The sequence below is a fragment of the Hemiscyllium ocellatum genome, chromosome 21 (assembly GCF_020745735.1).
Source record: "Hemiscyllium ocellatum isolate sHemOce1 chromosome 21, sHemOce1.pat.X.cur, whole genome shotgun sequence".
NCBI lineage: Eukaryota > Metazoa > Chordata > Chondrichthyes > Orectolobiformes > Hemiscylliidae > Hemiscyllium > Hemiscyllium ocellatum.
This window is the reverse complement of record NC_083421.1, coordinates 63,994,635-64,019,825: the sequence shown is the minus strand read 5'-3', so window position 1 is coordinate 64,019,825 and position 25,191 is coordinate 63,994,635. Positions and strand designations below refer to the sequence as shown.

Here is a 25,191-nt window from a genome sequence, read left to right as displayed (position 1 = left end):
GACTTTCCAACCCCAGGGAAAAGGCTTTGTGTGTTTATCCTATCCATGCCCCTCATAATTTTGTAAACCTCTATAAGGTCACCCCTCAGCCTCTGACACTCCAGGGAAAACAGCCCCAGCCTGTTCAGCCTCTCCGTGTAGCTCAGATCCTCCAACCCTGGCAACATCCTTGTAAATCTTTTCTGAACCCTTTCAAGTTTCACAACATCCTTCCGATAGGAAGGAGACCAGAATTGTACACAATATTCCAACAGTGGCCTAGCCAATGTCCTGTGCAGCCGCAACATGACCTCCCAACTCCTGTACTCAATACTCTGACCAATAAAGGAAAGCATACCAAATGCCGCTATCATTATCCTATCTACCTGCGACCCCACTTTCAAGGAGCTCTTTGTTCAGCAACACTCCCTAGGACCTTACCACTAAGTGTATATGTCCTGCTAAGATTTGCTTTCCCAAAATGCAGCACCTCGCATTTATCTGAATCAAACTCCCTCTGCCACTTCTCAGCCCATTGGCCCATCTGGTCCAGATCCTGTTGTAATCTGAGGTAACCCTCTTCGCTGTCCACTACACCTCCAATTTTGGTGTCATCTGCAAACTTACTAACTGTACCTCTTATGCTCACATCCAATTTCACTTTAAAAGAGTAGGGGGAGCTTTACTCTATCTCACCCGATGATGTTCCAGTTCTGGAAATGATTGATGGTGCCATTGTAGGGAAAGCTTTACTCCGTATCTTAACCCTGTGCTGTCCCTTACCTCATACCTCAGTGTTTGATGTGGACACTGACACAATTGGCTGTGGCTTTCAGTTCTCGACGTAGACAGCCGAGCATAAAATTCACATTCAAAAATAAATGATGCAAAGTTGATCTGTTTGGGAATGTGGCTGGGAAGGGCTGGGTTATCCAGTCCATCCTAACACCATACCAGTGCACTCACTGATCCATACATTCTCCTAGGAGGGAGGACAATCTTTTCATTTGGCCTTGGTGTTTCAAACCCCCTTCTTGCTGTATCAACATATCCTTCTGTTCCTGTTTCTCTCATATTCTCCTTAAATGTATCTACATTATTCATCTTAACTGCTTTGTAAGGAAGTGAGTTCCTCATTCTCACCATTGTCTGGGTGAAGGTGTCTCTCTTGAATTCCTGATTGAGTTTAATAGCAATTGTCTTGGACGGCCCTTAGTTTTGCATCCTCCATAAGTAACTCTATGTTCTGAACATCTATCTTATTAAAACCTGTTTTACTTTGAAAATCCTCTATTGAGTCAGCCTTCTCTATTTTCAGGAAGGAGCTTCAGCTCGTTCACCCTTTCCTGCTGCTTAGAACCCCTCAGTTTTGGTATCAACTTTGTAAATCTGTGTCATCCTGGCAAGTTTGCAAATTCCCCCTTCACTCACTTGCATAAAGCAGAGAACTCTGCAGAGCCCAAACTTTATTCCTGGTGATTGTCATCTTATCCTGTACATCTTAAAACAAGAAGTCTCCTCATCTTTCATTGCATACTCATCGTCTGTGCAGAGAGCTCTGCCATTGGAGGTAACCTGCCTTACCTTTTATTTAATGCTTGTTGATGCCCTCCTTCCAAACCAACTCTTCCCATTTCAGATAACTGATCTGACCCAGGCTTTCAACTATTCTACTTTAAAACCCTTAGTTCATGTTCCCTCTAAATTTGTTTCTGTTGTCCTTAGTGTTCACCAATGTGATCATTCTGAAATTGCTAGATTGGCTATCTTTCTGACTTCCTCTTGTTGGAACCCTTCTCAGTGACTGCTCCTTCACCAGGAGTGACAGCTCAGTGAGTGAGTTTTGAACTCTCTGTGCAGCTGTCCTTGGGGAAGAGTTTGGCGATGCTGCTCCTCTGATCTGTTATTCAGTAAGTGATCTGTTGAACAGGTTCTCCTGGAGATGGGTTGGATGGATCACAAATGGGTCCAGATTCAACTTCTGAGCATTGAGCCAGCTGTCCTCACATCGCCAAGATCACTGTGCCTGGAATCAGCTTCAGTGCGTCTGGGGATTTTTTTTTCCTATTCTTTCATGTCGTCTGGGTTTCACCGGCAAGGATAACATTTTTTTGCCCATCCATTACTCAGCCAATTCAAAGAGCAGTTTAAGAATCAACCACATTGTGGGGTCGAGTCACATGTAGGTCAGACCAGATAGCGACAGCAGATTTCCTTCCATAAAGGGCATTAGTGAGCCAGGTGTGTCTTTTTGATAATCTACAGTTTTGAAGTTGTTATCACAGATCAGCTTTCAGTGTCAGATTTGTTAATTGAATTTGAAGTCTACCTGTTACTGTGGTTGGGTTTGAACTCCTGTCCCCAGAATATTAGGTTGGATCGCTGGATTACTTGCCCAGTGATGTCACCGTGACTAGCTGGCAAATAAATGACTCTGCACTTCCTGCTTGTGATCACCAATAACCTTCTAATGACCTCTGCTGACTCATATAGGGTGCGCAATCTGCTGGAACTCAGCAGTTTCACATGGGAGCAAAGGAAGAAAGTGTTGACTGGGGAAGAATTCTTTTTCAGCCTGAGTGTTATGGAGTGAGAATTGTGAAGCACAGAAGCGACTGTTCAGCCCATGTCAACACTAATCCTACTTTCCAACACTGGGCCTTGAATCGTATGATATTTCAGATGCTCAACCATGTAAGGTGGTTGTGTGGTTTCCTGCTTCTCCTGACAAGATGTTGTAGAAGATACAACAGCCAGTTTATGCACAAAGATCTCAAAACAAAAAGGTGTTAAATCACCAAATAGTTTAGTGATTATGGTTGAAAAATGAATATTGGCCCCGAGAGAGAACTCATTAAAGCTCATAATGTTTCCTTGCCAGTGATCCAGTTGTTAACTAGTTCTCACTTCTGCAGGATGATCCATATCGCCGTTATGCCCGATATGGCAGATACGATGTTAACAACATGAGTTACAAGGAATCAGAGAGGGAGAAGACCAGCCGGCCCAGCTCACGAGCAAGTCAGTCTTCCAATCGACCAACTTCCAGGTATGGAGTTGCAAGAAGAAGAAGGCTTTACTCTGAATTTCTTATTTTAGGATATGTTCCATTGGAAATTGAGTCAAAAGTTCCATAAACATTAAATGTGCTTCTGCCTGTAGATCTTGTGTGACACCAGTACACAAGTTGCTTCCTTTATCTCACTTGCGTGCCCTTAATTCCTACGATCTAAAAGGACAGCCGATACATCAGGATGCCCTCACCTGCAAGCCCACACAATTCTGACTTTCAAACATATACATTCTTTCATTGAGGCTACAGCTCCCTCCCTAACACCATAGTGGTGTCCCTCCACATAGGTTACAGTTCTGAAGGCAGCTTATCAATAGGCAATTGGTGATTGGCAATAAATGCTGACCTGGGGAGACACATCCAGCTCAATGAAGTTTTAAAGAAGTACTTCTCAGCATGTATCCTGAACAGCAGTCTGAATCCCCGTCACTTTTTGTTACTGATCTTCCCACCCTCTTTCCAAAAGCCCCATAACTTTGTTGGGATGGGATTCCAGTTGATTGTGAGTCCTTCTGTTAACCTCCTTGCTGGTGCATGAGTGATTGCAGAATTGACCCAAAATGGGACTTACTAAAGTGCTTCACTTTTCTGTCCTTCACAAACTGTTGTGCTCATTCATAAACCCCTCCCCCATTACTTTAGCCTCCCTCTTTCCCTACCTACCCAACCCTGAATTGGTCGGCTGGAGGAGTTAGGGAGTATTGTAGACAAGTTTCTTTTGTGTGTTTTGGCCTTAATTTTCCATCCAGCCCTTTGACTGAAGTAAATGAGGAAGTGGTGAGTCTGGGGGTGGAGGAAACCAAGAAATGAAGATCCTTGTCTGCATTAGTAGCAGAGTTGCACAACTTTGCCTGCAAATTAAAATTTTCTTCTTGAGCCCCTTTCCCTTTTGAAGGCATTATCATCTAGCTGGACTGCAGATGCAATGGGCCATCCACTCCCTCTCAAGGACTTTCTGTATTCCTGGCACTCTACTTGTCTACTCTGGGTGTTTGATAACAACATCCCTGACATCTGCCAGGATACTGTGTGGCAAGCCTGGCTGCCTTGATTCACGCCTTCCTGTTATTGATATTAAGAAGTGAACTCCAGCATCTTGCCTGTCCTGCCTCACCTGTGCCCACTCCTCTATTAACCACCACTCCTCCAAACCCTGCTCTCTCTCATGTACATGCTCACATCCACTTAAACTCACTCAAATAAAATAAGGAAATCCAGCTGCTGGAAATCTTTATCAAAAACAGAAAGTGCTGGAGTAACTTAATAGGTCTGGCTGCATTTATGGAGAGATCCTGTGACCCATTCTGAAGAGCTTTCTGAGTGTCTCAAACAATTTGTTTTTGTCCCTTTGTCTTACTGTTCCATCATAACTTTTTTTGACTCTTTCATCGGGCAGAAGATATAAAAAATTAAATACATGTAAGAACAAATTCAAGAACAATTTCTTCCCCACTGTCAGCAGACTTTTGAATTACCTCTCACATTCTAATTCTGATATCTCTGCACCTCTGCTGCTGTAGCACTGTATTCTGCACATTTCTACCTGATGGACTTTGTGTGGTGCAATATGCCTGTTAAGAACCCAATAGAACATTCTTCACTGTATCTTGGTACATAGAAGAATCCCCACAGTGTGGAAACAGGCCATTTGGCCTAATAAGTCCACACTCTCTCAGAAGAACATCCCACCCTGACCCATTCCCCTAACCTATTACTCTACATTTCCCCTGGCTGATATAAATAACCTGCACATCCCTGAACACTATGGGCAATTTAGCATTGCCAATTCACCTAATGTGCACATCTTTGGACAGCGGGAGGAAACCCACACAGACACGGGCAGAATGTGCAAACCCCACACAGACAGTTGCCCGAAGCTGGAATTGAACCTAGGTCCCTGGCACTGTGAGGCAGCAGTGCTGAAGAAGGGTACATGCCGGAAATGTTGATTCTCCTGCTCCTCGGATGCTGTCTGACCTGCTGTGCTTTTCCAGCACCACGCTCTCGACGCTGTGAGGCAGCAGTACTAACCACTGAGCCACCATGCCACCACTAAACCACTCAATCATGAGTTTTGTTAAACAAAATTCTTTCCATTTTTGCTTTGAATGCGTCACAACTGTCTCTGGATAATCTGTTCCATTGCTTCTCCACTCTGTGAAGTAGGTTAATCAAAACTTTTCCTTAGTGCCTCATGTACATTCCTGTTCTACTGCCTTCTGTATGTTAATGAGTTGCCAGTGGTTGATTGTCTCTAACCATCGCCATTCAGGCTTCAGGGCACAGATCTACATTCTTATTTCCAATCTTTAACACAAACTGACTGAAGTAAGAATCTTCAGCAATGTTTCAATCCACCCTTATTTTGTGATCTCCTCAGGCAAGGGTGCACTGAAGATCTGTATGGTGGAAGAAGTGGACGAGAGGGATATCCTGGTTATTATCCGGATTATTACAACAGCCAATATCAGTACAGAGGTAAGGAAGAATCACTTTTTTGTCTTTGCTTAGAGAGCTGGTTCTCTTCCACTCAGTGATTAGTTGAGTGAAATATTCAGTAAGTTAATGGAGCATTAAATCCCTGCAAAAGCTGCTATTCGTATTTAGGTTCCACAAGCACTGGCCACCTACCACAATGTACTTCACGGTTGAGGCTAAATGTTGAATACCAGAAGACTGTTCTACCATGTAGAAGCAAAGAGGTCCTTCTGCAGTTGTACAGGGCCCTGGTGAGACCACACCTGGAATATTGGGTGCAGGTTTGGTCTCCAAATTTGAAGAAAGACATTCTGGCTATTGAGGGAGTGCAGCGTGGGTTCACGAGGTCAATTCCCGGAATGGCAGGACTATCTTACGCTGAAAGATTGGAGCGACTGGGCTTGTATACCCTTGAGTTTAGAAGGCTGAGAGGGGATCTGAATGAGACGTATAAGATTATTAAAGGATTGGACACACTGGAGGCAGGAAATATGTTTCCGCTGATGGGTGAGTCCCGAACCAGAGGACATAGTTTAAAAATAAGGGATAGGCCATTTAGAACAGAGTTGAGGAGAAATTTCTTCACCCAGAGAGTGGTGGCTGTGTGGAATGCTCTGCCCCAGAAGGCTGTGGAGGCCAAGTCTCTGGATACTTTCAAGAAAGAGTTGGATAGAGCTCTTAAGGATAGTGGAATCAAGGGTCATGGGGATAAGGCAGGAACAGGATACTGATTGAGGATGATCAGCCATGATCATAATGAATGGCGGTGCTGACTCGAAGGGCAGAATGGCCTACTCCTGCACCTATTGTCTATTGTGTCGCTGAGTAAAAATCCTAGAACTCCCTCCCTAAAGCATTGTACATCTACCTACAGACCATGGATCGCAGTGGGTCAAGAAGGCAGCTCCCCAACACCACCTCAAGGGTAACTAGGGATGGCCAGTAGATGCTGGGAATGAATATAAAAATAAGTGGCAAAACCTCAATGGGTAGTTAATTGGCTCTTAAGAATTTTGTGATGTCCTGAGGTTGTGTTGTTATGGAAACATTAAATATTTTTCCCTTTTCTTTCCCTCTTTAATACAACCTGCAGTGATTCTCAAAGTTTACTACATTATATTTTATTAGACTCAGCTCATTGGGATAGATATGACCCAGCTGCCTATGATCCTCGATACAGAGACTACAGGGAATATGAAATGCCATACTGGTACTATGGACCATACCGGGAGCTCTACACCGATAGGTGAGTAACAGACCACTTGAGAATAGAGTGCTTTGCCCTGTGGCTCCTTTGCCACAGTTCTCCAACTCATTGTGGAGCAGAGCCTATGCATTTCTCTTAAGATGCCTTATACTGAAGATTGGGTAGGGTAGGGGTTGGCAATACTGTATTGGGCAAGTGGGGAGAGAGAGAGAATTGATTAGCTTCGACACATACTTGAGTGGGCATTGAACAGAGTTCATCCTGGGTATTCGAGAAGGATCACAAGGTTCATAAGGGTAACCTGAGGAGAGAATCATGGGTCAGTCTTCTGTTACATTGATTATAATAGTCGAAGGGCTGGTCGAAGCAAAACTTTATAAACTAATTTTGAAGAGTTGTTTGGATGAATCAGACTGTCTTCTAGTGTAGAGAGTTCTGAACAAAAGATTAAAATTTGAACCAGGCTATACAGGGGTGTTCTCATATAGGGGAGACAAAATCTGGAATTGTTGTTCTACCAAATGTTGACCTGGTGGGGCGAGAAGAAACAATCGGAGAGGAGTGCTGAAACTGTCAAACCTGAGACGGGCAGATTTTTGCTGGATTTAGTGTGGTGAGGATGAGGAGCCTGGTTGTGTAGCTGATGCCAACCTGTCATGTTTGCATGGTGTACATGTTCAAGAGGCTGGGTTTTGCCATCACACTTATACCAATAAAAGTCCACTCGCCAACCAACCTGCACACTTAGACTGCATTAATGTTTTATTTTTGCATTGGTATTCTTGCCTATTGGGAGAAAGTGAGGACTGCAGCTGCTGGAGGTCAGAGCTTAAAAATGTGTTGCTGGAAAAGTGCAGCAGGTCAGGCAGCATCCAAGGAGCTGGAGAATCAACGTTTCGGGCATAAACCCTTCTTGTCTATTGGCCTGATAAGTTGTCAGAGTTTTCTTCTTGCACTCATTTTTTTTTATATAAACAATATTCGAACATAGATCAGTGTGCAGGACTCCTACTGGTTCTCAACTGTATTGTTCAGAGTTGCTAAATGGACTTCCAAGAGACTTTCCAAGGATTGAGAGACAGTGACTGTTCTCTCATGTAGTCTGGAGTGTGGAGGATGGTTGTAACATTTGGCTGCTTGGATTTGAGTGTCATTGGCTGGGCGACTGAGAGCAGGTTTTCATTTGAGAATGAGGATGTGGTGCTGAGTATGGATATTGAGACATCAGGGTTTGGAGAGGGGCTTTTAGCTGACGACATTGCAGCTGTGTTTTGTTTTTTTTCCATATTCCCCTCTGGTCCCTGCAGGAGCTGGTAGCAGTTCCCTGTCTTCCCCAACTTCCTGTATTACCTGTAAAATCAGTCTATTTCCATTCAGTGATTGAAGCCGTCGTACAAATGGTTAACGTAAAGTGTTAACTGTTAAGCAACTTGTCTTTTATACAAAGTAATTTCCATATCCAGCTATGAAGCACTCCAGCTCCAAGCTACACTCAACTGATCGGAGAGGATTTGGGTGGGTGGGTGAAGAATTTTCATTCAAGGTTTCATTTATTTCAATAAATTGGGTTTTGTTTAAAAGGAGGAATGGATTTGAGAACCTCTGGCACTACGACCCTCGCTATGATGTGAGCTTCGATGAAAGTAGTCGGCAGGACCTGTACCCTGATGAGTTTGATGGGCACAGCACACACAGTGAACAGTCTGTTCACAGCGCACTGAGCTCGCACAGCGTAAGGAGCAGGCGGAGTAGCTTTGGCTCCCGCTCTCAGCAGGTGAGGAACGCTGGTAATCTCAGCAGATGTGTTAACGTAGTGAGTAGTTAAGCAGTTGAGCGAGGTTAATGGATTATGTTACTGGGGAAACATAAAGGGAGAGTGGTGGGACCGATGGGTGGAAGGAACAGTAAGACGGAGTAATCATACAGTCTAACAGTACGGAAGAGGCCTGTTGACACATTGAGTCTGTTCTGTCAAAAATTCACTATCTATACTAGTCCCACTTTCCTATACTAAGCCTTATAGCCTTAAATGTTTTAACATTTCAAGTGCTCATCCAATTGCTTTTAATGGTTGTGAGGGTTCCCACATCAACTACCATCCCAGGCAGCGGCACAGTGGTTAGCACTGCTGCCTCACAGCGCCTGAGACCCGAGTTCAATTCCCGACTCAGGTGACTGACTTTGTGGAGTTTGCACGTTCTCCCCATGTCTGCATGGCATTCCTCTGGGTGCTCCGGTTTCCTCCCACAGTCCAAAGATGTGCGGGTCAGGTGAATTGGCCATGCTAAATTGCCCGTAGTGTTAGGTAAGGGGTAAATGTAGGGGTATGGGTGGGTTGCGCTTCGGCGGGTCGACGTGGACTTGTTGGGCCGAAGGGCCTGTTTCCACACTGTAAGTAATCTAGTAATCTAATCTCATCAGTGCTTTCCAGACCCACAAAACCCTCTGAGAGAACATATTTTTCCTTAAATCCCCGCTAAATCTCTTGCTGTTCACCTTAAAATTATATCATTTTGTTATTGACCCTCTGAGGGAGACAGCTGTTTTTTATTTCCCCCCCCGGTCCATGCCCCTCATAACTTTATACTCCTCTATCGGGTCCCTCCCTTAACCTTTTCCTGCTCAAAAGAAACCCACCTGAGCTTATCCAGCCTCTCTCTCCAGAGCTAAGCTGCTTCATTCCAGGCAACATTCTGCTGAATCTCCTCTGCAACCCCTCCCGTGTAATCATAACCAGAACTGCGCACAGTGCTCCAACTGGGGCCTAACTGAAGTCCTGTCCAGCTCCAATATAACCTCCCTGCTTTTATTACCTATGCCACAACCGGTAAAGCCAAATGTGTGCATTCTTGAGTCCCCTTTTTACCTGTACTGCCACCTTCAGGAATCTGTGGACAAATACCCAAGATCCCTCTGTTCCTCTGAGCTTCCTTCTGTCCTGCCACTCGGAGTGTCAATCAATAAAGTCTGCCCATTTTAAAAAAAAAAGGTGTCTTGGTTCCGAAATAAAAACAGGATGTGTTAGAGAAATTCAGGCCTGATAGCATCTGTGGAGAGAGAAAAAGGCTTCAGGTTTCAGGTCCAATACAAGCAGTTCATTCAACTTTTGTGCTTCCCAAGCAGAATATGAGGTGCTCCACCAGCTTTGTTCAGGCTTCACTGTAGCACTGCAGCAGGACTAGTAGGGAATAATCAGCACAAGAGCAAGATGGTGTATTGAAATGCCAAGTAACTGGAAGATCAGGGCTGGTCTTTCTTACAGGATGGAGGTGTTCTGCAAAGCAGTGACCCAGACTGCATTTAGTCTCAAGCAGTGAATGCAGATTGTAAGAAATACAAGTAAACACATCATACTGCATGTTCCTAGCAGAGGGAGGTGTGTCTGGGCCTTGGACAGTGAGGAGGTAACCTGTAATTGTATGAGAAGGTGCTCTGTGGAGTGAGAAAGTGATAAAACTAGCAGAAAGTGGACCAGGGAGTCATAGAAGGAACTGTCTTTTAGAATTCTGACAAAGGAGGGGAAGGGAATAATGTTTGACAGCAGCCTGCTGGAGGTGGCAGAGATAATTCAGAGACTGATATCTTGTTTCTGTCTCACCGGGCATGGATCGAATTAGCATTGAGGAGAGACTGGGTCTGCCACTCATGGCAGGCATGGGGAGACTGGGTCTGTTGATATAATTAAAGAGAATGAGAAATCACTGTGGGCTGTGCTGGTCTTCAGATAAAATGACACTTTTTTTTTGATTCGCCAAAACGTTGTTTATTAACTATTGGAGACCAATACAAGAAAAATATATACTGCTATAAAAAATGAGTAAACTAAATTCGAGTGAAACTCCTTGGATGACAAATAACGTGGAAAAATTGAGGGGTTGGAAGAAATACGGAGACAGCAGGCAAGTGCATTAGAGAAAATACAACAAAGTTAGGAGAAATGTCAAAAATTAGGGAGACAAAGAGAAGCATGAAGTTAAATTGTCAAGGAACATAAACAAAATTGTGAAATATTTTCAGAAGCACATCAGTTAATGATTGGAATGGGAATGAAGTCATTTAAATGGTCACAAGATAACACTGCAAGTATGGTCAAGTAATGGCAGAAATATTATATTCTTAATTTGTTTCATTATTGACTGTAACTTCTGGATGGCATTGAATAATAAGGGTAGTGAGATGAAGAATTCTAAGATCAAAGGGGATGTTTTGCTCATGGGGGAAGAAAAATCAAACTCAGGATGGTGGGTTTCATCTGGTTTTTAAAACCATCTAGGGAAGAGATAGCGAGGTAATACTCTACAAATTTCATAATTTGTTAGAAAAAGGTGTAGAATACTCTAATTTCTGTATTTCAGGGGGCAGAACACAGCCTGTGGATCAGTCAGCAAAACATTGGTGCAACAAAAAATAATGCTGCGAAAGTGAGTTATGAAGAGGGTCTAAAGCTGTTATAAAAGGATATAAATAGGTTGTAAGTGGTGATCGTCCTTTCAAGCAGAGTATAAAGTGGGAAATGAGAAATTGTCCATTTTGGCTGATAGTGGAAAAAAAGCAGCCAATTTTTAAAATGGTGAGAGATCGCAGAGCTCTGATACAGAGGGATCTGGCTAAACGTCTTGGAAGCCATTCAGAGAAGGTTTACCAGACTAGTACCTGGAAGAGGTGGGGTCTCCAATGAGAAATAAATGGATAGGCTGGGCTTGTACTCGAGTTTGGAAGAATAAGAGACAACTGGATTTCAGGGAAAGCTGGGTGAGCGTATGAGAGAGACTGGAATAAAAGATTAGAGTAGTAGATTTAGATGAAGATAAATGGGAGGATGCTTGAATGGAGCATAAATGCCAGCAAAGACTGGTTGGACCAAACTACCTATAACTGTGGCATATATCCTACGTAAATCCCAGGCAAACCCTATAAAGGTCATTCACTAATAAAAGCAGAAAATGTTGGAAAAAATTGACAGGTCAAGTGGAGAGAGGAACTGAGTTAATCTTCATGTTGATAACATGTCATTAGAGCTTGTTCACTCCAAATTTGCAGCATCCTTATTGTTTGCTTAATAAGTCAGGCTCTGTCTTATTATGAGCAAATAGTAGTTTTCTTACTGCTGACCTCTGGGGGATCTTGTCATTCAGTGGGTGAAATACTGAGAGTCAAGAATGGCCTAAACATTTTCCAAAGCTTGTGTCTGCGCACACGTCCTGTTAATTATTGTATAAAAAATTTTAGCATTCCTGTCAATAATAGAGTCTGTGTACATACACATATGGAAGCATGTCACACTGTAATTACACTTGCAGACCAAGAGCTAGGGAGCATCCCTCTGCTCGGAACATGCAGTATGATGTGTTTACATGTGTAGTTTCCACTAAAATCTGCAGGTAGGAATTTATAAAGGGAATGTATAAAAATAAGGGCACTCTCTGATATTTAAAATAGCAAGAGGTTTATCCTTTCATCCACTTCTCCAATTATCAGCACCTTCTGCTTTCTCTCTCCTTCCTTGCAGAGTCAGATTTACAGGAGTCAGCAGGACTTGACTGTTGAAGCACCAGCTCACGCAGCCAGCACAGATTACACCTATGGGCAGTACTCTCAAAGCACAGTACATCCAGGCTACTCGGACTATCAGTACAGATATCCAACAGAAACAGACTGGCAGCCATTGGAGAAAGGTTTGTTCCTCTAATGTACACTACTACACATCAGTGTTTAGCCATTGTGCCTGACCTGTTATGTCAGCACAATATCACTTTAAAGGTAGATTCTCTATACTCATGGATACACAGAAATGTGTTTCAGGCTGGAATCTAATGGAGGGGTTTGAGGAGATTTATACATTGAATAATAATTAACAGGGATCCAACAGAGTTTTGTTTAGCCTGTTTTGTGTTTTTTTTTAAACCGTTTGTTCTTTTTGCTTTAGCTGGAGCTCCACCAAGACCAGTGACCCCTGAGAAGTTCACAGTTCCTCATCTTTGTGTCCGGTTCAGTCCCGGTGGACAGTTGCTGAAAGTGTTGCCCAACCTCCCTTCAGAAGGACAACCTGCTTTGGTGGAGCTGCACAGTCTGGAGGTACCTACTGCCTGAATCCCTTACTCAGACCCTGCCAGGTTTCTGGTATATATATTAATAGAGCCACCTTTTTCCAGTCACATGTAGAAGTTCAGACTAGAGACACTCGGCTTCCATGGTTGAATTTCTGCCATCGCAGGCTGTAGATCAGAATTCTGGGTCGCAGAGCAGTGAACTTCCCAGTGAGTGGGCGTGGAGAGCAGGGCTCATAAACTTTTACTTTCCCTGAGTTGATCTTTCAGTTCTATACTGACGGGATATAATCTTTCACCTCTGATGGGTGACATCCAGCAAGACTTGATTCTCTCAGGTGCTGCCTGAGGTATTTCCAACCTTTCCTGGCCATCAGCCTTGACTGGGGGCTCAAACTGGAATTTGATCTGTGCGAGAATGTAGTCTCTTCTGTCCCCTCCTGATTCTGGAGACTTGTGAGGGAAGGAGTCCAGTGGATTGATGCACTATTTTAAGTCAAAACTTTGGTTTTTAAGCAATAGTTGGATGAGCTGCCTATGGTTTTGGCTGACATGGACTGTTTTATTCCTCAGTTGATGCTGCAGCACATGCCTGAACAAGAGGATCTGAAGAAGTTCCCAGGGCCACTGGTGAAGTAAGTCTCTTCATCCCACATCTCACTGAGCCTGCTCTTAAGCAAATCCCAGAATTTGATTTGGCTTACGTGGCCTGAAAATAAAAAGCAGGTGTTAGTAAGTGATCTCAAAGCTGTCCTCGAGGGAAGGAAAGCTGCTGTCTTTAATTTGATCTGGACATCAGTGTAGTTTACTATTCCTTGTAAAATAGGTCAGCAAGACGCTGTCTTTAGACAGAATTGTCTGGTCGCTTTGGTTCAGTGTAAAAATGAAGTATTTGTATAAGGACCACAGTTCCTGAATTAAGCGCTTGTTTACTGCAATGAGGCATGCCAGAGATTTGATTTGCACTGTACCTGAAATCCCAATGTAGATCCCAAGAGAATATTACTGATTACATCCTGTTAACAAGTGTCTTCCCTTTCGATCCTTACACTGTATCTGCAATTTCCCAGTAATTACTGATCCGCATCACCAGGGTGGCACGGTGGCTCAGTGGTTTGCACTGCAGGCACACAGCATCAGGCACTCTGGTTCGATTCCCGCCTTGGGCAACTGTCTTTGTGGAGTTTGCACATTCTCCCCGTGTCTGCATGGATTTCCTCCCACAGTCCAAAGATGTGCAGGTCAGGTGGATTGGCCATGCTAAATTGCCCGTAGTGTCAAAGGGAAATGGATCTGAGTGGGTTACTCTTCGGAGGGTCGGTGTGAACTTGTTGGGCCAAAGGGCCTGTTTCCACACTTAAGGGAATCTAATCTAATCACCAGGCTGCCTGCAATTTCACACATGGCCAGCATACCCAGTTGCTGCTTAAACATTCTTGTGCATGTTTACTAATTATTGAACTTGAAGGGTTCAAGGTTCCTTTCTGATTAATTTTCTGTAGGGAAGAGACTCATAAAGTTGATGTTATCACCTTTGCTCAAAACAAAGCCACGGAATGTTTGAGGAATGACGAACTTCTGGATAAAGAGTCTGCCAGCCTGTTGTGGGAACTGATTGTGCTGCTGTGCAGGCAGAATGGGGTGAGTTTCTGCACTTGCACCTTCCAGGGTGAAAAGTTCTCCAGCGCTAATGGCTGATTTGCAATGTTTGGTAAACAATTCGTTCAAATGTATCACGTGAGAAGGGAAGTGTGCCCTTTACCTGTGCAAGAGCTGATAACTACAACATAGGCGTTAATCCAACAGCTTTCAAACTGTTTACGAAGAGGAATGTTAATCTATTTACTCTCTCTTCACCTTTAGTCTTGGAAAGGTGGCGAATGAGAACAGAAAGCTATTGGCTCCTTGGAGTCACTGGGAGAACTTATTGGAGACCAATCCCCTGATTCACTTCATCCTTGGTCTGCTGAGCTGAGTAGTTAGTGAATTAGCTGCATATTCAGTGCTGTAAGCACTAAAAGCTCAATGAGTTGACCCCTCGGGATTCAATTCCTATACCAGGCCTAAGTGCAAGCCAGGGTCACTCCAGGTGTAGTGCTGAGGAGATGCCATCTTATGAATAAGCGTGAATTTGAGTCCCTGTTTCTGTGGATGCTAAATATCCCATGGCACTGTTATGAAGAATTTTACCATGTGTTAAGCCAATACATATCCTTCAACCATCCTCACTACAGAATCCATTAGCTGGAATTGCTGTGTGCAGGAAAATGTTCACAAGTTGGCAGCTGCATTTCATATTTTAAATTTGACTATTTCAAAGTGCTCAAATGTTTTTGCATTTCCTGAGATTGTAAAAATTGGAATTCTTTCTTTAATTCCTGTGCATCTAGTTTACTTGGCATTATGCAATTTTGCTGCTATTGCGTACAAAATCTGGCCAGTGGGTGAAGATAACTTAGTGTGTGCCGACCACCTCAAATTTAAACACAAGCTTACATGACATTTATGTATCTTGCAGACAGTGATTGGTACGGATATTGCTGAACTCCTACTGCGGGAACATCGGTCTGTTTGGCTTCCTGGCAAATCGCCCAATGAAGCAAACCTTATTGACTTCAACAATGACTTGGTTCCACGTGCGGAGGATGAGTCTTGCCTCTTCACAGACAGCTTCCTCGATGGTAACACCACAGAAAACCCTGCCAAGGACACCGAGCGCTTCCGCGAATTGCTGCTCTTCGGCCGCAAGAAGGTGAAAGTCCGAGTTGGATCCTCAACATCTGTGCTGGCGAATACACAATTTCAGAGCAGACATAGACCACTCAGTCCCTCATCTGCTACTTTCAATATAATCATGACAATCTGATGATTCCATATTCATTCCGGTGTCCAATTTCGTTTCATCCCTTTGTTTTTCAAGAATTTGTCTACATCTGCCGTTTAAAAAAAAAATAAATTCAAAGTCTCTCTTCCTGAAAAGCTGATGGAAGTAGAATTCCAAAGACATGCGACCCTTAGAGAAAATTCTCCTGTTTTATATGGGTGACCTTTTTGCTTTCAACAGTGACCCCTAGTTTTAGATTCTACCACATGAGGAAACATCCCCTCCACCTTCACAGTGTCAAGATCATCAAGGATCTTAATGTTTGAGTCAAGCCTTCTAAGCTACAGAGAGTACAAGCCTAGTCAGTTTAACTTTCCCTCATAAGGCAACCCACTCATTGCAGATATTACTTTAGTAAATCTTCCCGGCACTGCTTCCACTGCATTCACAATATTCCTTCAATAAAGAAACTGATACTGTATAGTAATGCGACATGATCCTTCTGGTCATTGATCCACCAGTCAAGGAGAAAAGTTTCTTCCTGTATACCCTTTCTGTGCTCCTTATAATTTTATGCACCTCAATCATGTACCATTTCAATCTCTTCCACTTCAAGAAAAATGACTCCAAGAAAGTTTGTCCAGTCTCTCTTAACTAAAACTCTTGAGTTCAGGCAGCATTCTGTTAAATCTCTGTACCCTTTCCAGTGCAATCACATCTGTCCTGTAACATGCACTCCAGAACTACACGCAACACTATCGCTGTGGCCTAACCAACATTTTGTACAGTTCCAGCATACCCTCCCTACTTTTAAACTCTGTGTCTTGACCAATAATGGCAACTATCCCATATGCTGCCTTAACCACTATACCCACCTATCTCGTTACTTTATGGGACCGGTGGACATGCACACCAAGGCCCCCATGATCCTTGGTGCTTCCCAAGGTCCTACCATTCATCCTGTATTCCCTTGCTTGTTTGCCGTGCCGAAGTGCATCATATTTCACCAAATGCAATTTGCCATTATCAGCCCATCTGACAAGCCTGTCATTTGCTTTCCCTGACCTTCTGCTCTCTGATCTCCGTGTTTCCAAATGCTCTCAATTCTTTCAGTCACTGGTTACAAGCGACAGCTTGCAACAAGAATATCTGACTTTCTTCCAGGCTTTGGTTACTTCATTACAGAGAACACCACTTTCTTCTGCAGTCTGTATACTTCTGCCTCTGGATTGTTCTCCTGCCCAGGAGTCGATCAGAACTGGTTTTGTGCTGATGACGTCTGGCATCTGCAGCTAGTTCTGATCACACAAATCAATCAGTTTCTGTCACTGCTGAATCTCACTCTGAACACCGTCTCCACTGTGCTGCGTTGTCTTGGATCTCTTCCCCCATTGCTTGAACGAAAGCAAGAGTGTCAACACAATTCACAATAAGTTCCAGTTGCTTGGTTATTTTTAAAATGCAACAGCTCCTCCTTGATTCTTTTTCCCCATTCTGGTCCACAATCCTTAAAGTAATATTTTTAAAAAGCATAGTCTTTACTGCAATAAAAACAAATTGCATGAGAATCTTGGGTCATGCAGCATTAGTGGAGAGAGAAAAAATACTAGCATTTTGATTCCTGACTGAGTTCTGAAGAAGAATGGTATTGGATTTGAAGCATTAACTGTGTTTTCCTCTCTCCACAGATGCTGTCAGGTCTGTTGAGTTTCTCCAGGGCTTTCTGCTTTTATTTGATTTCCAGCATCTGCAGTATTTTGCTTTTATTTATGTGGAGTCTACAGCATCCCCTTTTGACTGGTGTTGCCTCTCTATCTACAGGATGCCTTGGAGTCGGCCATGAAGCATGGCCTGTGGGGTCATGCTTTGTTACTGGCCAGCAAAATGGACAGTCGGACCCATGCGAAGGTTATGACCAGGTCGGTCAGATTTACAGCATTCTGCAGCCCTACCCTTTGTGTTGGTCAGCTTGGTAGAACTGTAAAGCAGAGAGATTATGTCAGATTTGTATAGGCCCTTGGTTAGACTACACAAGAAGCACTGATGCAATCTGGTCTCAAATTAGCAAAAGGGTTATAGAGGCACTGGAGAAAGTGCACCAAAGAATTACAAGGATGATACCAGAACTAAGAGATTCTATACCAGGAAAGATTAAACCAATTGTAACTAAAGCTATAAAAGACAAGTTTAAGGGTTAACCAGATCAAGATCTTAAAATGGATGATGCAGTTAGATAAGGTTGAGGTAGAGATGTTTTCAAAGACTTCCTGAACATGATGACCACTGGATGTCTCATTGTTTAATAACCAATTAAATATTTTTACAGGAGTTTTTACATTCTTAAAGTACAGACAATGGAGAGGGTAAACAGAACAGAACATATGGCATGAACATGTTGGGTTGAATTGCTGGGTTTCTATATTGTCAGGTTCAATATTCCTGTGTTAGCTCTCAGTGCTGACCCACTTGGTTGAATAGTGGACCTCTGCCCTGTCTGCATTCATTGAGCCTGTTCTCTTGAGAAGGGTGTTGTCTGCCTCAGGAGTGGGAAGAAAAGTGAAGCTTCTGCTCCCCCGGCGTTAGATCCCTGCTTTCTGCTTCCTGCTGGTTTGGAGTTTGTGCTGGAATGTGGGCAGTGGTGGGAAAGGAGTGAGAGTCCTTCTAGTTCCAAGTACTGGACCAAGTGTCAGGTGGGGTGAAGAGGGAACTGGAAATAAATGACACAGGGTGTCATAGAAAGGATTCGCATCTATACAGCACCTTTTCGGAAATCCGGGCACCCAGCATGTGTTATAGTCTTGAAATCTGCACAGTGATGTTTATACACCTCTCTCTTCACTCAGGTTTGCCAACAGTCTGCCCATCAATGACCCTCTGCAGACGGTATACCAGCTGATGTCTGGGCGCATGCCAGCTGCAGCCACGGTTAGTCCTGCTAATGTTACTTATACTGAACCTCATGATTAAACTTCCCTCTACACTGTGTCCCCCATCAAACACTCCCAGGACAGGGACAGGACTGGGTTCGATACAGAGTAAAGCTCACTCTACGTTATCCACATCAAACATTTGCTGGGCAAGCACAGCACAGGGTTGGATACAGAGTAAGGCTTCCCTTACACTGTCCCTAACAAACTCTGAGGACAGGTTAGCTTCAGGAAAATTCCACTGAGTTTTCACCCTTTGATTTGTATTTGTAAAATTCATTCTTGGAGGCTGGACATTGCTGGTATAGTCAGCATTTATTGCCCATCCATGGTGGACTTGATACTGCTGACTGCCTGTTTGAGGGCTGTTCAATATCACCCATGTTGGTGCAGAACTGGAGTCACATATAGAGCAGGCCTGGTAAAGTGGGGAGGTCGTGGTGAAATGGTAATGATTAGATTAGATTACTTACAGTGTGGAAACAGGCCCAACAAGTCCACACCGACCCGCCGAAGCGCATACCCCTACATTTACCCCTTACCTAACCATGGCCAATTCACCTGACCCGCACATCTTTGGACTGTGGGAGGAAACCGGAGCACCTGGAGGAAACCCACGCAGACACGGGGAGAGTGTGCAAACTCCACACAGACAGTCGCCTGAGTCGGGAATTGAACCCGGGTCTCTGACGCTGTGAGGCAGCAGTGCTAACCACTGTGCCACCGTGCCACCCAGGTTAATGTTACTAAGCTAGTAATCCAAACCCCCAGGTTAATGTTTTGGGCATAAGGTTCACATCTCACCATAGCAGCTGGTGAAATTTGAATTGAGTAAAAAGAAATCTGGAATCAAAATAAAGTCTCATAGTGAATGCCCCTGTCAATACAAATTGTGTGATTCACTAATACCATTTAGGAAAGGAGATGTTCCATTTCCATGGCTGGCTTGTGAAGTTATTTCTACGGCAATGTCATTGGCTCTTGACTGCCCTCTGGGCAATTAGGGATGGGAAGTAAGAGCTGGCCTGGCTAGTGCTTCCCATTTCATGAACAGGGTTTTAAAAAAGGATTTCCTTTCACAAAGGGCAGTTTTCTTTTAAAGATAGCCGACAAGGTTCATGGTTGTTTTACTGACTCTAACTTTTTATTCTTGGACTTCTAAAAAGAGTTAAATTCAAATTCTCATACTGTTTGTTTACAGCTGGATTTGCTCCTTGAATTTAGTCCACTAACCTCATTGCTGCACGACCATTTCTGTATAAAGGGCCTTCTTCTGAAAAGTGGACAAGCAAATATTGGCAGGTTGGGTAATGAGTAGCAGGGCACTGTTGGCTTTGGGGGTGCTGCTTCCTGTGTTGAAAACCTTGTCAGTGCAGTTCAATCCCAGAGGCTACTGAAAAACCACCAAGTAAAACCATCAGTTTAATGAAGGACTGGGCTATGAACTGGCTTCAAATAAAGTGTTTTGAGAGTTGCCTGTGCTCTCCAGCTTGTTTTAGTTACTGATGCACCGTCCTATAGACTGTTTGATAAGGGACATTGTATAAATCCAGGAATCTCTGGAAGAAGAGGCTACCAATCTGTTGTTTGTTATATTGCAGTGTTGTGGAGATGAGAGGTGGGGGGATTGGCGACCTCACCTAGCCATGGTGCTGTCCAACCTTTCCAATGGGCCAGACCTGGACAGGAAAACCATCACGACTATGGGCGACACACTCGGTAGGTCACAGCTCTGCCATGGCCTGACCTTTGGGACCTGGCCTTTTGTTTTCTTCTCCCTTTCATGAAGCTCATAATCTACTTTGTACTCCACTGGCCATTTCTGTCCTCACGCCCCATTCACAACTCTGAGAGCGAGAGGACTTCATGCCATTGTCATCTTCCAACTAAGTTTGGCAATATTAGCATCTTATGATCAATCCTGCTGAGCCAGCATCTTTTTTATATTAGATTAGATTACTTAGTGTGGAAACAGGCCCTTCGGCCCTACATGTCCACACCGACCCTCCGAAGCGCAACCCACCCAGACCCATTCCCCTACATTGACCCTAAGAGCAGCAAGGAGGGGGCATGAAAAGTCCTTGGTTGGTAGGATTAGGGAAAACCCAAAGACTTTCTATAGGTATGTCAGGAATAAAAGAATGACTAGGGTAGGAATAGGTCCAGTCAAGGATAGTAGTGGGAAGTTGCATGTGGAGGCTGAAGAAATTGGGGAGACACTGAATGAATACTTTTCGTCAGTATTCACTCAGGAACAGGATATTGTTGCCGATGTGAATATTGAGTCACAATTAATTAAAATGGATGGCTTTGAGGTATGTAGGGAAGAGGTGTTGGAAATTCTGGAAAGGGTGAAAATAGATAAGTTCCCTGGGCCTGATGACATTTATCCTAGGATTCTCTGGGAAGCAAGGGAGGGGATTGCAGAGCCATTGGCCTTGATTTTTATGTCCTCGTTGTCTACAGGAATAGTGCCAGAAGACTGGAGGATAGCAAATGTGGTTCCCTTGTTCAAGAAAGGGAGTAGGGATAATCCTAGTAACTATAGGCTGGTGAGTCTTACCTCTGTTGTGGGCAAAGTCTTAGAGAGAATTGTAAAGGATAGGATTTATGAACATCTGGATAGGATTTATGAACATCTGGATAGGAATAATGCGATCAAGGGTAGTCAGCATGGTTTTGTGAAGGGCAGGTCGTGCCTCACAAACCTTATTGAATTCTTTGAGAAGGTGACTAAGGAGGTGGATGAGGGTAATGCGGTAGATGTGGTGTATATGGATTTTAGTAAGGCGTTTGATAAGGTTCCCCATGGTAGGCTACTGCAAAAAATACGGAGGTATGGCATTGAGGGTGCGTTAGAGGTTTGGATTAGGAATTGGCTGGCTGGAAGAAGACAGAGGGTAGTAGTTGATGGTAAAGGTTCATCATGGAGTGCAGTTACTAGCGGTGTTCCGCAATTATCTGTTTTGGGACCATTGCTGTTTGTCATTTTTATAAATGACCTGGAGGAGGGGCTAGAAGGTTGGGTGAGCAAGTTTGCAGATGATACGAAAGTCGGTGGAGTTGTTGACAGTGAGGAAGGATGTGGCAGGTTACAGCGGGATATAGATAAGCTGCAGAGCTGGGCAGAAAGGTGGCAAATGGAGTTCAATGTAGCCAAGTGTGAAGTGATTCACTTTGGTAGGAGTAACAAGAAGATGGAGTACTGGGCTAATGGTCGGATACTTGGTAGTGTGGATGAGCAGAGGGATCTTGATGTCCATGTACACAGATCTCTGAAAGTTGCCACCCAGGTAAATAGTGCTGTGAAGAAGGCATATGGTGTACTGGCTTTTATTAGTAGAGGAATTGAGTTCTGGAGTCCTGAGGTCATGTTGCAGTTGTATAAGACTCTGGTGCGGCCGCATCTGGAATATTGTGTGCAGTTTTGGTCGCCATACTATAGGAAGGATGTGGAGGCATTGGAACGGGTGCAGAGGAGGTTTACCAGGATGTTGCCTGGTATGGTAGGAAGATCGTATGAGGAAAGGCTGAGGCACTTGGGGCTGTTTTCATTGGAGAAAAGAAGGTTTAGGGGTGACTTGATAGAGGTGTACAAGATGATAAGGGGTTTAGATAGGGTTGACCATGAGAACCTTTTCCACATATGGAGTCAGCTATTACGAGGGGGCATAGCTTTAAATTAAGGGGTGGTAGGTGTAGGACAGATGTTAGGGGTAGATTCTTTACTCAGCGAGTCGTGAGTTCATGGAATGCCCTGCCAGTAACAGTGGTGGACTCTCCCTCTTTATGAGCATTTAAACGGGCATTGGATAGCCTGATGGTGGTTATTGGGCTAGTGTAGGTTAGATGGGCTTGGATCAGCGCAACATCGAGGGCCGAAGGGCCTGTACTGCGCTGTACTTTTCTATGTTCTATGTACCCCTTCACCTAACACTACGGGCAATTCAGCCAGTTCACCTGACCTGCATATTTTTTGATTGTGGGAGGAAACCGGAGCACCCGGAGGAAACCCACGTAGACACGGGGAGAATATGCAAACTCCTCACAGATAGTTGCCTGGAGCGGGAATTGATCCCGGATCTCTGGCGCTGTGAGGCAGCAGCGCTAACCACTGTGCCACCCACTGTGACCCTCTCACTGCAGATTTATATATTTGTGCATTATCCCCAACTTTTCTCCCTTCTGGCTGTGCTGCTGATTGGGTTACAGTCTCCATACAATCCCTAAAGTGCAGATAGAGGCCACTTGGCCCATCGACCTAGGCCCAGCCTCCACCGTATCCCTGTAAACCTGCATTTTCAATGGCTAGTCCATCTAGCCTGCAAATCCCTGTAGACTGTGGGGCAATTTAGCACAGCTAATCCACCTAACCATATCTTTGGACTGTGGATGGAAACCAGAGCAGATATGCAAACGCCACATAGACAGTCATCCAAGGTTGGAATTGAACCTAGGTCCCTGACACTGAGGCAGCAGTGTTAATCACTCAGTCACTGTGCTGCCTCAGGTTTCAGTTTCTGCCACTTCATCGTTCTCACTAATATTTTCTGCCTAAAGGGATTTTCATTTAGCAGATGTGTGGAAGAGAGGAGTTGACTGCCCTTCGAGGGCAGATGTCCAAGGTATTAATTGAAGTTAGTGAGAAGCAGGGCAAGCTCCCTGATGGCTGAATTCCTGCTTGACGCAAAGAAAGCTGGTTATAGTTGTTACAGGCCACCCTTGGGATATCTTCAGTTCCTTCATCAACAATCCTTCTCAATCATGTCAGAAGTGAGGATGGTTGCTGATACTTGTGCAGTGTTCAGCACCATTCACCACTTTGGGTATTGAAGCCATCAGTGTCGGAATGCAGTAAGACCTGGATAGGTTTCAGGTTCGGCCTGATGAGTGACTGCCTGACACTCATTTGGCAATGATCATCACCCCTTGACATTGAAAGTGTAGGTGGGTGGAGGTGTTGTATAATGGTAATGTCATTGGGCTTGTAATCTAAAATGAGAAAGTGAGGTCTGCAGATACTGGAGATCAGAGCTGAAAATGTGTTGTTGGAAAAGCGCAGCAGGTCAGGCAGCATCCAAGGAACAGGAATCTCCTGTTCCTTGGATGCTGCCTGACCTGCTGTGCTTTTCCAGCAACACATTTTCAGCTAGTAATCTAAAACCCCAGGCTGATGTTTTGGAGACAGAGGGTCGACTTTCACTGTGGCAGATGGTGAAATTCAAATTCAGTTTCTAAACAAAATTAGAATAAAAATCTAGTCAAATGGTGGCCATGCAATCATTGGTTTAAAACCCATTTAATTCACTGATGGCCTTTAGAAATTGAAATCTGCCGTTCTTAGATGATCAGGTCTATGTGTCACTCCAAGCCCACAGCAATGGGATTGAGTCTTAACTGCCCTCTGGGCAATTAGGGATGAACAATAAATGCCAGCCTTTCTGCTGCTGCCCATATTCCATTGGCAAATGTTTAATAAATTACCGCTGCTGAATCCTCCACGCGTCCTTGTTGTTAGTATTGAATAGAAACTGAACTGGTTCAATTGTATAATTACTATGAGTACAAGAGCAGATCAGAAGCTAGGAATCCTAGCTCCCTTTTTCCGATCTCCTTGTCTTTTCAAAGTTTGAACCTCGGACTGTTTATTTACTAACTTTGGTCACATTGAACAAGTGTAGGTCATTCAGCCCCCTCCAAACCTGCTGTACCATTCATTGAGAGCTTGTCTCTGCAAAAGAGATTAATCAAAACTGTTATTGCTATTTGTAATACGAATTTGTCTATAGCTTTAGAATGGGTTGTGCGCCCAAATAGTGTTTTTCTTTTTGCTTCCATTAAACTCTGTCCCTTTTGTTGTATTCTGCATGCCTTCACCTAAATATCCACGCTGTTATATTGCCTGATGTTTCTCTTTAGATTTCCAAAACCTTCCTCCTTCAACTCTGCCCCATGTTCTGCTTTTATTATCAAGCCTAAGTTGTGAGATGAGCCATGATGGTATCAAAAAGTAAAGCAGGTTTGAGGGGCTAAATTACCTGCTCCTAATTCTAGCATGATTCTTTCAGGTGCTAATCCCAGGAAACACTTGGTCATGTCAAACAGAATCAAGATATGGATCTCTGTCCCTGAAGAGGGTATTGCAGCTGGGTATTAACTGGAAACTTGTAAGCAAAGTGATAGATTTTTGCTGGGTAAGGGGCAGTCTGGTAGAGATCAGCCACATTCTGATTGAATGGGTGAACAGGTTACAAGGGCTGAAAGCTGCCTGTGAAGGTGCTGACAGTAGGGATTCCTTCTCTTGCAGCTACCAAGGGGCTGTTGGATGCCTCCCATTTCTGCTATCTCATGGCACAGGTTGGATTTGGAGTGTACACCAGAAAGACCACCAAACTAGTTCTGATTGGCTCAAACCACAGGTGAGTTCTCATGGGTCCTTGTGCTTGACAAAGAAATATCATTGGTGTAGCATCCCTGAGTACTCCCAGTGCTGCTCTCAGCCAGTGAAGTATGTTTGAGGTGCAGTTACTGCTGGAGAAAAGACATGTCAGTTTGCACACAGCAAGTTCCTATGAGGCCAAGACCAGCTAATCGTGTTTCATTTTAGCAATGTTTAAAAGATAAACATTGACCAGAAGCGCGATTTCCTGCTCCTA

The 25,191-nt window shown here is 44.0% G+C and overlaps 1 protein-coding gene across 4 annotated transcripts in view; it reads left to right on the top strand.

The window, feature by feature from the left end:
• Positions 1-25,191, top strand: part of sec16a (SEC16 homolog A, endoplasmic reticulum export factor) — an 82,990-nt gene that overhangs the window by 27,959 nt on the left and 29,840 nt on the right. For all 4 annotated transcript variants that reach the window (XM_060841636.1, XM_060841638.1, XM_060841637.1 and 1 more), the window contains exons 3-15: positions 2,895-3,028; positions 5,433-5,530; positions 6,659-6,776; positions 8,319-8,511; positions 12,247-12,412; positions 12,664-12,812; positions 13,358-13,419; positions 14,287-14,425; positions 15,303-15,536; positions 17,430-17,527; positions 18,452-18,533; positions 20,137-20,254; positions 24,843-24,954. In XM_060841636.1, the coding sequence (XP_060697619.1) occupies positions 2,895-3,028; positions 5,433-5,530; positions 6,659-6,776; positions 8,319-8,511; positions 12,247-12,412; positions 12,664-12,812; positions 13,358-13,419; positions 14,287-14,425; positions 15,303-15,536; positions 17,430-17,527; positions 18,452-18,533; positions 20,137-20,254; positions 24,843-24,954 (1,703 nt within the window). The remainder of the gene's footprint in view (positions 1-2,894; positions 3,029-5,432; positions 5,531-6,658; positions 6,777-8,318; positions 8,512-12,246; positions 12,413-12,663; positions 12,813-13,357; positions 13,420-14,286; positions 14,426-15,302; positions 15,537-17,429; positions 17,528-18,451; positions 18,534-20,136; positions 20,255-24,842; positions 24,955-25,191) is intronic.